We start from the raw sequence: 13,453 nt of genomic DNA, 5'->3' as shown, positions 1-13,453 counted from the left end.
CGTGAGCTGCTGCAGCCCTGGCCCAGCACGGCTGGAGCTGAGCACACTGCTTGCCCCTTCCTTTTTTATTTTATATTTCACCTTACAGTGGAGCTCCTTTGAAATACGATGCCAAGCCCAGCTGGAGATTCTGCTCCTCATGGCTGCAGTCACAGGCTATTTACCCTCCCTGCCATGGCAGGGTGTTGGGACTGGGTGGTCTTTAAGGCCCCCTCCAGCCACACCAGTCTGTGATTCCAGCAATCCAGCTCACAGTAATGATGCCAACCCAGCCTGTCTGAGCTCTTTAACTGAAACTCTTCCATGTCGGGAGAAGACAACAACTGAATTTAGCAGCAAACCTGCAGCAGTGCCTGTGACAGAGGGGTGGCTGCCCCTGGATCCCTGGCAGTGTCCAAGGCCAGGTTGGATGGGACTTGGAGCAGCTTGGGACAGTGGAAGGTATCCCTGCCCATGGCAGGGAGTAGAACAAGGTGGGCATTGATGTCTCTTCCAACCCAAACCGTTCTGGGACTCTGTGATTAATGTTAGAAGTGTTCCCTCTGCTCCCAGTGCTGGAGGGTCCTGCCCTCACCTTGGCCAGAGCAGCCCCAGGGCCGGTGAGAGGCGGCAGGATGGAACAGTCAGTGCTTCCAGGCTGGAGACACATCAAAAATATGGTTTCAGCCTTCATGGAGAGAGCTTTAACCCTGTTGGACACTCAGACAGATGCTCAGTGAGAGTTTGCATGCAATGCCCTTGGATGGGCCAGACCTCAGGAGACTGCATGGAAGCACTGAAAACACAGCTCACAGAGCCATGAGGGCAGGATCCTGCTCCAAAACCGGAGCCTTGGAGCTTTTCCACCCAAACAAACGCCCTTCTTTATTTAACCCAACAGCCCAGACCTGGCTACAGCCCCCACATTCTGTCCACAGCCCCAGAGCCACATTCCCAAAATCCAGAGCAGACACTGCCGGCTGCAGCCTCTCTCCAGGACTGGCCTTCCCGAGAATTATCTCGATATGCTGCCACAAATCGCTGATTTCCAGGCTCCCGGCCGCAGCTCTGCCGCAGCGCAGCAGGGCTCGCTCAGGGCGATCCCACCTTCTGTCCCAATAAAAGTTTCCTCGGGCCCCAAGAGCTGTGATGGCAAACACGGCCCGCGCTGCCGCTCAGCCAGCTCCCTCCGTCCGCAGAGCTGCTCGGGAACAGGCTTCCCGCTGGGATAATTACCCGGGATTGCGGCGGTTCCTTACATCTCCCTAAACCGGGCTGATACGGGCACGGGTGAGATAAGGAGCGCTGCCCCGGGAGGGAGCTCCCAGCCGGGGAGGGCTCCTGCCGGCAGCGGCAGCACCGGACCCCGCGGCGATTTGCAGCGCTTTGGGGAGGGTCTGAACCCGCCAGGAATGGCTCTTTTTGATAACACTGCTGGGAGCCGGGCGAGGAAATGAGCTGCAGAACAAAAGCTCGGCGCTTACCGAGCCCACAGCCATCGCATTTCCGCTGGTTTCACATCAAAAACTCCATTTGCATTTGTAATTGTACTTGAGGAAAACTGATCAAAATTCCTATTAAATGGTTTTTAGTTAAAAGGCGTCGTTCTGGCAGGTTTTGAGCCAGGCTGGGGGCGGTGCCCAGCCCGGGGTTACTGTGATGGCACACGAGATCTGTCATCCCCGCCGGAGGGCTGCATCCACCCGGAATGGACCAAACCTGGGAGTGTGACAGCTCCGAGCCACGCTGCTCTGCCAGCACGGGCTTGGGACAAGGCTGGGGTGTGATAAATCCGGCACCAGCACTGCCCCTGGATCCCTGGCAGTGCCCAAGGCCAGGCTGGACATTGGGGCTTGGAGCAGCCTGGGACAGTGGGAGGTGTCCCTGCCCATGGCAGGGGTGGCCCTGGATGGGCTCGAAGGTCCCTCCCGACCCAAACCAGGCTGGGATTCTGTGCTGCTCTAAATTCCTGGACAAACTCCCGTCTAATCCCCACCCCCCCCCGGGTGTCCAAGGCCACGGCACCCACGGGAGCCCCCAGCACCCCGGGTACCCTGGCTCTGGCAGCTCTGCAATATTAAATAACTCATCTTTTGATACAACAGGAAGGAATCAATGCTGGGCCCCAGCCCGGAGCTCTCCGTGTCTGACATGGAGGGTGGAACTCATCGGGCGCCCAATCCCATTAATTGGCTGCTTGTCCCCGTGGAGAGAACACCCCCCCGCAGTGCCTGTTGCCCATTAGCTGCTGGATCCCCCGCTCCAAAGCAGGTAATTTAATTTTTCCATGCTATCTATTCCATTTCTCAGCTGACTGCAAGCCGGTGCCTCACATGAAGGGCTCCAGAAGTCACCATTATATTAATGTATCGTGCTACACTGAGCACTTAATGGTCTTTAAAGTCCCTCCAGCTCAAGCCATTCTGTGATTCTGTGATTAAATATGATTAAAACACTCAGAGCTGCACGAAGCTCCACTGCACAGTACAAGAGGGTTTTCTGTTTTATTCCCCCCGAGAGCCCCTGACATGGTATCCAGTCCCTGAGCATCCGTGCCAGGCCCAGAGCAGAGGAGCATCCCCGGCAGCAGCAGCAGAACCCTCGGGCATTCGGGGCTGTTGTACCAGCTCGTGGCCAAGAAATGATTTTCCCTTTTGCCATCCGTGTGTTCCACACTGTGCACGCACAAAATGCAGATCTGCCCCGTGTGCTTCGCATCACCTGATGGATAAATGTATTCCAAATAAAGCTCAGCCCAAGCTGTGTTCTTGCAGCTTGGCTGTGCTTGTTGAATAGCAGATTTTAGGCAACTATGTACATTGCTCTGTTATCCACACACGACAGATCTCACCCAAGCATTTCTTGTAGCAGTTTAGAGCTCTAAATTAGCTTGTACGGAGGAATGCAGGTGTGGGGTTTGGCTCTGGGTAACAAACACACAGCTCCGAGCTGCCCTGCTCCGGGACACGCTGGAGCAGATGGGGGAGCAATTACGGAGCAACAACTTCTGATTCTTTGAGATTAACTGGCAGAGGGTCAGAACAAAGACGAGCTACAGCAGACTGTGCTGTTTGGGAAACTTTTCCAATGAACACCCCTTCAAAAAACCTCTCCCCCTCCTGGGAACCCTCAGTTTTCACCTCCTCCTCCAGCTGATGCAGGGACTTGGCCCCTCTGTGAGCAACTCAGTGAAAGCCAAGTGTCTCCATCAGTCATTATCTTACATAAGTCACCGCTGCATAATAAGCACTATTAAAAATATCACCTTCCCAAATAGCATTTTTCAAAGAAGAATTTTAATTCTTCTCCCGAGAGTCTCTCTTTCAGCTGCAACAGCATTTCTCATTATTAAAGTGAGTGGCACAGGGTACGAATCCCATCAGCTGCATCCAGCAGAACTGGCACAAGACCTTGCTCCCTGCTCCCGAGGCAAAACTCTTCACCCTGACCAGCATCCCAAAAGAATGAGGCATCTGCTGGAATTAATCGCTGAGGAGAATTAGCACATCACCCAGGACAAAGCCTTTTGCTGAAATCCAGCAGATTACCAGGGAACGATCTTCAGCCCCATTAATTTTAATGGATCCTTTTCCCACTGCCAGGCTCCTCTTCGGGGAAGGGATTCAGCAAAACCTGCTGTGTCAGCACTTCCTCTGCCACGCGGTTACCAGCCCCCACTGCCGGTTAGAAATCAGCGTTTCAGGACTTCTGGAATCTGCTTTCCACCTGAGCAGGTGCAGGCACAGCACTCTGCTGCCAGGCAGGAGCCAGGGGCTGTGGAGACTCTTTAGCTCCCAAATTTTCCTTTGCTCCTTTCACTTCCAGGACTCTTTGCAAAGGCTTTTTACTTTTTTTTTTTTTTTTAACTTTTTTTGGCCCACAAGGCAAGAGCACGATGTACCTCAGAGCAGCACAATATCATGGAATGGTTTGGGTTGGCAGGGACCTTAAAGCCCATCCAGTGCCACCCCTGCCATGGCAGGGACACCTCCCACTGTCCCAGGCTGCTCCAAGCCCCAATGTCCAGCCCGGCCCTGGGCACTGCCAGGGATCCAGGGGCACTGTCATTTCAGTAAATCAAGTGCAAGGCACTGTCAAGCCTTCAGGCGACCTCCAGCGACTGCCAAGCACTTCCAAGCCGAGGATTTCTGCATTCTCCAGGCCAGTGCTGGCCGGGCAAGCAGTCCCTGATCTCTGGGCACATCCCAAACATTCAACAACCACTTTCACCCTGGAATGGCGCCCATTTAATTAACAAAAAGATTTGTGAGAGGATCATTACTTACTGCCAAATGCATAACCGCTCATTAGGCCCTCAGGGGAAATGAATAATTACTCCTGCAATCTACAGATTGTGTCTTTTTCTGCAGTGAAAAACGGTTTCATCTCCCCAGCTGGGGTGGGAAACCGAGGGCTGGGGGGAACCCTCAGCCCAGCAGCGGCTGGACCGTGGGGAGCAGCTCCCCCGACAGCCTCAGCCTGCCCGTGTGGACTCTCCAAGGATCCCCGTGTACTCCACAAACACCTCTGGAAAAAGCAGCAACCGTGCCACCGGAACGAGGGAAACGCTGTGCTGGCTTCTGGAGCCCTTCTGGCGCAGGGATGAAGCCAGCAACTATGAAAATACACTGAAAACAAGGAAGAAAAGGCTTATCAGGCAGTCACGGGTCTGCACAGGAGGTTTATCCATGGAAAAGCTGCCTTTCATCCAGCCTGCCCCCTCCCCAGCTGCCCACAGCCCTCCCCACACCACGGGGAGAGGCAGAAACAGAGGGGTGCTCAACCCAGCGTGGGGAAAAACACAGAGCCATACAAACACATCTCAGCTGAGTGTTTTGACTGGCTTAGAGTGTGAAAAAGCAAGTACTGGTTCAAGGATGGGTGCGAGGAACAGCCCCACTGTGCTCCATGCCCACCCGCCGTGCCAGGCACGGTCGGCATCGCCGGAGCACCAAGGCTGGTGACACAGGGACCTGCTCTCCCCCGGCACTGAGGCTGACCAGAGCCTTGCCAGAGCCCGGATTTATCATTGTTTCCTACTTGAAATAAACCTGCAAGCCACGAGAGGACGTTTTGCTCCCAAACTCGCCCTCTGCTCAGCAGTTTGTGTCGGTGCAGCATCCGGCAGCGTCCCTTTCTCAGCAGAACCCAAAGTCAGCCCAAAGACTCCCGGATAAAACCTCTTTTAGCCAGGACCACGTGGGCTGAGTTTCATCCCAGACTGCAGCCTTCAGGCCTGTCTATAAATACATCCAGAAATATCCCAAACTTTGGAGTCAGCCCCCGGAGAGGCGCCGGATGCGCTGTGCACTGGGGCAGCGGCTGCAGGAGCAGGAGCAGGCTCAGCAGGAGCACCTGCCCTGGATCGGGGCCGGAGCAGCATCTGCCAGCCCAGGCTTGGCAGCCAGACCTCCACAGGAGCAGAAGGTGTGGGGAGAAAAGCAGCAAACCCACAAATTCCTGCTGGGCAGCGGCCAGAGCAGCTGAGGGTCAGCTGGGATTTACTGCGGTGGTGGGGAATGAGGAGGGCAAAATCTGCTTTGTTTTCCCCTCAAAACCAAGCACCTACAGCACGGGAACTTTCCACAGAAAGGTGGGAATAACCCTGGAAGTACCAGCACACTGAGCCTGAGCCTGTGCGTGGCTTTGTGAGGACTTCAGGGAATCACCAGGGCATGGTTTGGGTTGGAAGGGACTTTAAAGCTCATCCATGGGCAGGGACAGGACCCTACAAAAATACCAAAAAACCCAAGGAACTGAAATCATTAGAAAGAAGGACAGACATGGGGAGGTGTTCCATCACCACTGCACCAGGCGGCTGCTGTGTGGTTTGAACAGACTAAAAAAGATTAAAAAACCACTTAAGAGACATGCCTGTTAAAGAAAGGGCACAGCTGGATGCAGCTCTGTGGGTCAATCTGCACAGGAAATAGGGAAAACATTAAGGCTGTAAGATATATCCCAATAAATATAATGCAGCAGCACTGGGGACGGAGCAGATGACAGGATTACAGCGCAGGATTACACGACCCCATCAAGAGCCCTCCTATGTTTTGCCATCTAAAGATTAGATATTTTAAAGCTTCAGTGCACAAAATGAGCCTCACTGAGGAAGCCTGGGAAAGCAGCTATGGCGAAGGGATCATTCCCAAATTGCCCTCCTCTGGGGTAGCTCTGTGGGGGGATAAGAGAGCTGAAGAGGGGGCTCTGCTTGCTCAGGGTTAAATCCCCCCTTGGTGTTTAACACCTTGGATGGCCTTGGCTGATACCTGATAGCATCTTCAGCCTGCTGGTGCTTCCAGCATCCACACCACCATCCCGTGTCGGGGAGTTCCCCAGTTCCATTCCAACAGGCTGGGAAAGGGTTTCCTGTGTTCAAACCTGTTGTACAAAATGTCCTTTGCTCCCCCCTGCCCCAGTTCCTGCGTTGTGGGAGACGGTGAGTGACTGTCCACAGGCTGTTCCTGATTTAAACATGTTTGTAATCCCTGTCCATCATCTTTTCCCTAAGCCAAAAGCCTGTTTAATCGCCCAGTGCAGGGACAATCCCATGCCTCAGACCTTTCTGTTTCCCAGAGTCCAGGTTGCTGAATCCATTTGAAATGGGATGGCCAGCGCTGGCCAAGGGTTTGGGTGTCAGCTCCTGGCAGCTCCCACTGCAATCAGGAAAGGGAGAAGGGAAAAGGGAAGAGGGAAAATGGGGAAGGGGGAAGGGAAAAGGAGTAAGAGGAAAGGGAACACCCTGCTGCTGGCCAGCCTCTGTATAAAAGATCCAGTATCCTAAATTCCCAGGTTTTAATTTGTTGCTGAACCAACGAAAGCAACAGAAAGAGGACAGAGCTCTCTGAGGATGCAGGAACTCGGGGGTTTCCCTGCAGGACACTCCAGTGGGGTCATGCCAAGTGAAGTGGCTTTGCCAGGGATTTGTGTGCTGTGGGAAGAACTTGCCCTCCTGGAACAGAACCTCAGCTAGCATAAAACAGATAAGATAGGAACCCAAACCCCAGGCCGGCTGCAGAATGGGTTAATCCAGCAGCACCTCGGGGCTCTGTGACCTCCATAAATACTTTCCACCCCAGCATTTGCCAGCAGCATGTTTTGCAAGAGCTGCCTGGGTGCTCTTGCAGACACATCTACTCATATAGGATTTCCCCCCCAGGCCCTCCGAGCGCAGCTGCCCGAGCTCACAGACCCTGCTGGAATCAGGAAGGAGCAGAACATTGGGAGGTTTTACAGTCAGAGCCTCCCAGAGCGAGGACAGACCTCGAGCCCCAGCAAAGTGTGCATGGAAAGGAGCTGTGCAATGCACACCTCCTTGGACAACAAGGCACCAAATCTGCTTTGTAAATGGTGTTCCATCTGAGAGGAATTCTGTTGTCATCAGAAACCAGCCCAGCTCATGCACTGCTGCACTTCAGGGTCTTCTGTAATAGCTGAACTGTGCTGCACTGGCTGAAGCAATGAAAGGGAAAAGAACTGATCAGCCTGTAAACGAACCAGCTTGTGTTTAGTAAGTGTTTCTTGTTCACAATTCATTACTTCCCACATGTAATTGAATAAATCTTAATAAAAAAGGAGGTTCTATTGTGCTGGCTTTAGACTGGACCCAGGAGAGCTGAAGAAACATCCAGGAGGCAGAAAAAGAAAGAGAAAATGTCCAAACTCACAGGCAGACTAGAACACCATTTACAAAGCAGGTTTGGTGCCTTGTTGTCCAAGGAGGTGTGCATTGCACAGCTCCTTTCCATGCACACTTTGCTGGGGCTCGAGGTCTGTCCTCGCACTGGGAGGCTCTGTACTTCTGGAAGAGAAAATTCCCTCTGGAAAGCAGCAGGTGATGGCTGCTGGAGCATCCCTGCCCTCAGCAGAGCCCTCTGCACAGCCCCTCTCCCACAGGATAAATTTCTGGGTACATGGAAAATGCAGTAAGTTATGGCTGCTTCTGTCAGTTGTGAAAAATGGACACACTTAAAACGGAGCAGAGGCTCAAATCCATCAGCTGCAACAGAAATTAAGCACCTGCTTTATTCCCTATGACTGGTGGATCTGCCGAATGAGGGATACTCCACTTACTAAGCCAAGAAACAGAGGTGGCTGAAGATGTGTGCAGGGAGCTCCTGCAGCCACAGCCCTGGGCAATGCCAGCTACCCCCACACCAGTCCCAGAATCTCTCATTAATTGCATTTTTCTACAGCTTAAAAACTCCCTCTCCATCAGGTTTGGGGGTAGAGTATCCAACCCTACAGAAATTTTCTCCCCAAGCTCTTTGCAGGTTTCTCCCCCAGGCTGGGCACATTTTGGTGCAGCGGAACAGAGAGATGAACATTGCTGTCAGCTTTTGGGTGATGCCTTTCGGACGTGGCACCAGCCTGGTCCTGGGTCAGGATGTGTCCCTGCACCAGGGCTTTTGCAGGACAATCTGTGGAGGATGCCTCAGACAGGGGATCACAACCCTTCATGGGAACACTGTGTGCTACACTTGTGCTCCTCAGTGAGGGCACAAGTTTTAAATCGTGTCTGCACGGACCAACACCATGGAAAGTGCAGGATCAGAGAGAAACGAGGCAAATGGGGATTTTTCTGTGGGTACTGACACCAACCTTTTCAAACACAACTGCAATGTGGGACTAGGATCATCAGAAGGAGCAAAGGGATTTCCCATTAAAGGGTGGCGAGTTTCCAGGCCAGAAGCCCCAGTTAATGAGAGGATCTCGCTCGGGGACAGCAGTGCTCCTGCCAGCCCGGGAATTGCTCCTGGCACAGCTCTGCTCTGAGCATGGCATCCCTGGGATGCCGATCAAGCCTTGGGACACTCTCCCATTTCATCCCCCCAGCACTGTGGGCTCAGTTCCCTCTCTCTTTCCGGGCTGTGTAACCCCAACTTGCTCCAAGGGTGCCCAGCCAGCCCAGCAGCATGGTGGCACAAAGGCCTTTGCCATTTCTCCTGGTCCTGACTCCAAGGCTGCTCTTTCACAGCCCCACTCCTCCCTGGACACTGTCTCCAAACACCACCAAATTTCCCCATCCAGCAGTGAAAGCTGGGACACAACTGTGCTGGATCCATAAAAATACCAGTCACGGTGTCTTATTTCAGTTTTAAGCTCAGACCAGCCACAGGCAAAGATCAACCTCTTGGGAAAGCAAATGTTTCAAAGAAAATTTGCTTTTATTAGAAGCAGAGAGAACTTGTTGACTTTCCATACAGGATGTCATCCTTTTAAAGCGAACCTCTCTGGCAGCAAAGCACAACGACAATTGCCGGACTAAGCACGCCGATGTCTTCTTCACCCACCATCCCCAGCCAACCCCTCTGTCCCCAGGCTGTTCCAGCTTCCTGCATGGGTGACACTCTTTCCCTTGGACACCCTTTCCAACCCGAAAGCCACATATTTCCCAGCCTGAACCCAGCCAGGGTTTTGGGTTCTCAGCTCTTTTGCTCCATTAGGAGGGTGAGGGTCTCAAGGTTCAGCTGAGCTGCAAAATTCAGTGTGATTTCAGTGTTCCAGGCCAGGCTGGACGAGGCTTGGAGCAACCTGTTCCAGTGGGAGGTGTCCCTGCCCATGGCAGGGGTGGCACTGGACGAGCTTTTAGGTCCCTTCCCACCCAAACCATTCCATGATTCTGCGATTAACGTTAGAAGAGAAGGATCAAATTCAGAGTTTGAAGAGAAGAGGCCACATGCATTCAGCTTTGCTCGAAGTCATCCTAATTCTCACAGCGCCCAGAAAAATCGGAGAAGTCACTGAGGGGCTCAGCCGCTGCCAGCCCACCCAGAGGCGTGCCCGGGTTCCTCCCTCAGCCCGGCTCTCCGGGCACTACGGAGCAGCCCAAGGCTGTGCCCACCTACCTGTACCTCATGCCGCTCTGGGCGCGGGTGCTGTCGTGCAGGGACAGCCCGTGCAGGTGCAGGAACCTCTCCAGCTGTTTCCTCTCGGCGCTGGGGCTGCGCGCCCCGGGCCAGCCGGCGGCGGGGCCGTGCGCCCTCGGCCCCCGGCTCACCCTGCGGCCCCGCGGCGGCCCCGGCTTGGGCGGGGGGATGTCGGCACACGCCGGCTTGTACAGGTGCATGGTGCCGCCGGGGCCCGCCGGGAGCAGAGCCCGCAGCCGCCCCCGCCCCGGGGCTGCGCTGCCCGGGACGAGCCCGGCGCTCTGGAGGGGTTTTTCTCCCAGACATTCTTTACATCATTGCAGCCGGCCCGTTTTGGTTGATGCCCAGGATGGATTTTGGCCAAGATCAGCAATCTTGTTCATCTGCTGAGACCTCTCATGGGCCAGTACTCCAAGGGATGAGGGCTGCTGGTGGGAATAGAGCACTGACCCCATTTCCCAGGTCTTATATTTAGATAATGAGAAATATTTGCTTGGGATTCAATCCAAGGCCAATAAACATAAACCAAATACTCTCACAGGGTGTATTTCAGGCCCTGGGCTGGCCAGATGAACACTGCAGGCATCTCCTCTGCAACTCACTAGAACATCTTGTTTTCTCACAGGGCACTGCGAGCTCTCACAGCTGGGGTTACCTGGTCTGGGAACTTCCCCAGCATCTGCAGCCTCCCGGGGTGTGACAATTCATATGAATTAAATTATGATGTTAACAATGATTTCACCACTGCTAAACAGCAAACAAAAAGGTTCTGGTTCACAGACTCACAGAATGGTTCGGGCTGGAAGGGACCTTAAAGACCATCGTATTCCAAACTCCCCTGCTGTGGCCAGGGCCACCTTCCACTATCCCAGGCTGCTCCAAGCCCTGTCCAACCTGGTCTTGAACAATCCAGGGATGGCTTTTATGGTCTTCATCCCTGCAACACCCTGAAGGGCCACAGTGACCTTTTCTGGCCACAGCAAACAATCCCGACAAGGTGTGGTTCATGCCACTGAGGCAGATGTCTGAGACTCTTCTATTTTCAAAACTCACCCCATTTCAGCCCCAAATACTTCAGAAAAATAAGTTAAATAATCAGGTGATGGATGTATAATGAACTCAACTAATCCTTAAATCTTTCAAAGCAGATAAAGAAAGACTGATCCCAACCCCAGAATATATTTGAAAAGCTCATAATTCAATGTCACAGAGGGGAGTTTGGCAGGGACTGTGGGATTACCCCGTTATTCTTCCTGTGTGACTGTCGGATCAGGGCACGGGTGGCCCTGGGTGTCCCCAGGAGGGTCCTGCCCAAGGATGGGGGTCCTGTTCCCACAGTACTGACCCCATCGTGGGGTGCAGGGGGGGATTTCAAGCCCAGCTCTTTGCAGCCCAAGGACAATCAAGGCAGGGCAGCGTGTCCCGAGGCCGTTCCTCGTAGGGACCTTGTGTTTCTTCCCCGCAGTGTAACTCCAACGCTGTACCTGTGATCTCTGCTGCAGCTGCCTTTGCTTTTACCTCCTGCCAGCCCCAGCTCTCTGCTCATCTATAATGCAAGGTGAACCAGTGCTAAGAAATATTTCTGCGAGCTCCTCTGAGTTTTTTGGACACAAGAGTTTTGCTGGAGTATCAGGGTCTTTAGACCTGGATCAGCATCTTTAGAAACTTAGCTCTCCCAGAAGTTATTCCCCAGCACTTTGCTTTTATGGTGCTGTTCCAGCCCCCGGGTGCGAACCACGGGCTGGTGGGGCTGGTGGGCGCCGGACCCAGAATCTGCCCCCTCCCAGCCCTCAGACCCCTCGTGCTCCCTTCAGGTGCTTGTGAACATTCCTGCATTAATACCCACTTGCTCCTTCTCTCCGTTTTACTCCCTTTTCTTTTCACTTATCCCCTTCCTAATTTTTATTGCCGTGACATTCTAACTCCTTTCTTACCCAAGCGCATCTGCAAGAGCTCGGTTTGTGCCGGGCACTGCAGGCATCCCCATCCTGCCTGGGATTAGGGACGATCTCGGCCGATTCTCAGCTGAAATCCCGGCTGTTACCGAAGTGAGGTGAAGGAAACCCCCGGAGTGAGGTGAAGGAAACCCCCACCCTCCCTCGCCGGTCCCAGAGCTGCTCCGAGCCGCTCCCGGGGTGCGGCTCCTCGGGACGGGGACAGCGGCACCCCGGGCAGTTCCTGCTGAGGTTCGATTTCAGAGCGGGTCTGACCCCGCACAGGAGATTGGAGACTCGCACGTCTAATTTCCACTAATACCAAGATCCCCTTATATTTTTTTAAAGGAGCAAGATCGGATTCTGGAGGCTACGACATTTAAGACCGATGGGATGAGAGATGCAGCGGCTGCAGGTTCCCCCTCCCGGGGGGCTCCTTCCCGGGCTGAGCCCCGCCGCTGCCCGGGCAGGGAGGGGGGGACAGGGACCCTCCTGGCACCCACACCGTCCCTGCTCGGCAGCAGCAACTTTTCAACTCTATTCAAGCAAAAGTACAATCACTTGGACAAATTAGAAACAAGGCTCAACAACCACACGCAGCTTGTGCTGAAGAAGTTGTGGGAATCAAGAGACAAGTTTGCAGGATATTCAGCTCTGTAAAGCGTGAATAACCAGAAAAATCAGACTTGTAAAGACAAAGACCTTTCTATTATTATTACTATTACTATGATTATTGCTGCTGCCGTTATTACAACCACTATTATCGCGACCATGCCGGCCAGCAGCATTCCCGAGGGCAGCGTGCCCCGGGAGGAGCAGGGACGTACCTGTGGGGCATGCCGGTGGTGTAGGCGATGGTGTACTCGTGGGACAGCTCGCACACGCGCAGGTACCAGTTCATCTCCAGCTCCCGCAGCAGCGCCAGGCGCCGGGCTCGCTGCTGGGGCTGCCCGGCCCGCGGCCGGCCCTCCTTGCTGCTGTCGGCCGAGCTCTTCAGGGCTCTATCCCTGCTGCCCAGGGACAGCACCGACTGCTTCCTCAGCTTCAGGGACTCATCGGCGCTCTTCCCCCCCACGGTCCCCGTGCGTGCCGCCAGCATTTCTTGTCCTGCCTCGGTGCGACGGCTCCGAGCCGCTGCCCTCAAATCATTGAAAGTGATTTCAGCGCGCACGTTCTCCCTCTATAACCTCGCGCCGGCCACAAAGCTGTAATTAGAGACGTGTCTGCGGGGCTTAACCAGAAAGAAGAGCTGCAACCTTCTCATGGAGACATCTGTAGCGGCTCCCGCATGCCAGCGGCTCCGCAGCCGGGGCGGGGGACAGTCCCCAAACGCATCGCACCTCCGCTGGCCCCGGACGGACAAGGGCTTTCGGTGGAGGCTTCTGGAAAACCCGGCCGGCTCCCCAGCGCCGTAAACATCGGAGGTGAAGTCCCACGTGTCACCTTGAGGGCGAACCCTCGCCCACGTGGGCTGGCCCGGGCAAATTGCGGCGCTGTTCGTGCCGGCCGCGACCCGGAGCATCCCCGTGCCCATCGCTTGGCCACGCTGGCGCTGAGCCGGCCGCTCTGCCCTCCTGCTCCTCCTCCCGCAGCTCCTCGGGTCGTCCCATGCAGCAGGGACTCCCATTCTCCAAGGCATCTGTAGAAATTTGGGGATTTGGTCACCCTTAG

General features: G+C 54.4%; 1 protein-coding gene across 2 annotated transcripts in view; it reads right to left on the bottom strand.

The window, feature by feature from the left end:
* Nucleotides 1-13,230, bottom strand: part of KCNAB1 (potassium voltage-gated channel subfamily A member regulatory beta subunit 1) — a 59,780-nt gene extending 46,550 nt beyond the window's left edge. The window contains exon 1 of one of the 2 annotated variants that reach the window (XM_039557113.1): nucleotides 12,610-13,230. In XM_039557113.1, coding sequence (XP_039413047.1) covers nucleotides 12,610-12,881 — 272 coding nt within the window. In that variant the 5' untranslated portion in view covers nucleotides 12,882-13,230. Of the gene's footprint in view, nucleotides 1-9,827; nucleotides 10,064-12,609 lie in introns of those variants that run through there. The other variant, XM_039557114.1, reaches the window with a different exon arrangement.
* Nucleotides 13,231-13,453: the final 223 nt, after the last annotated feature.

The sequence above is a fragment of the Corvus cornix genome, chromosome 9 (genome assembly GCF_000738735.6).
Source record: "Corvus cornix cornix isolate S_Up_H32 chromosome 9, ASM73873v5, whole genome shotgun sequence".
Classification (NCBI taxonomy): Eukaryota; Metazoa; Chordata; class Aves; order Passeriformes; family Corvidae; genus Corvus; species Corvus cornix.
The sequence above is the reverse complement of the archived record's forward strand: the minus strand, read 5'-3'. Positions and strand labels throughout refer to the sequence as shown.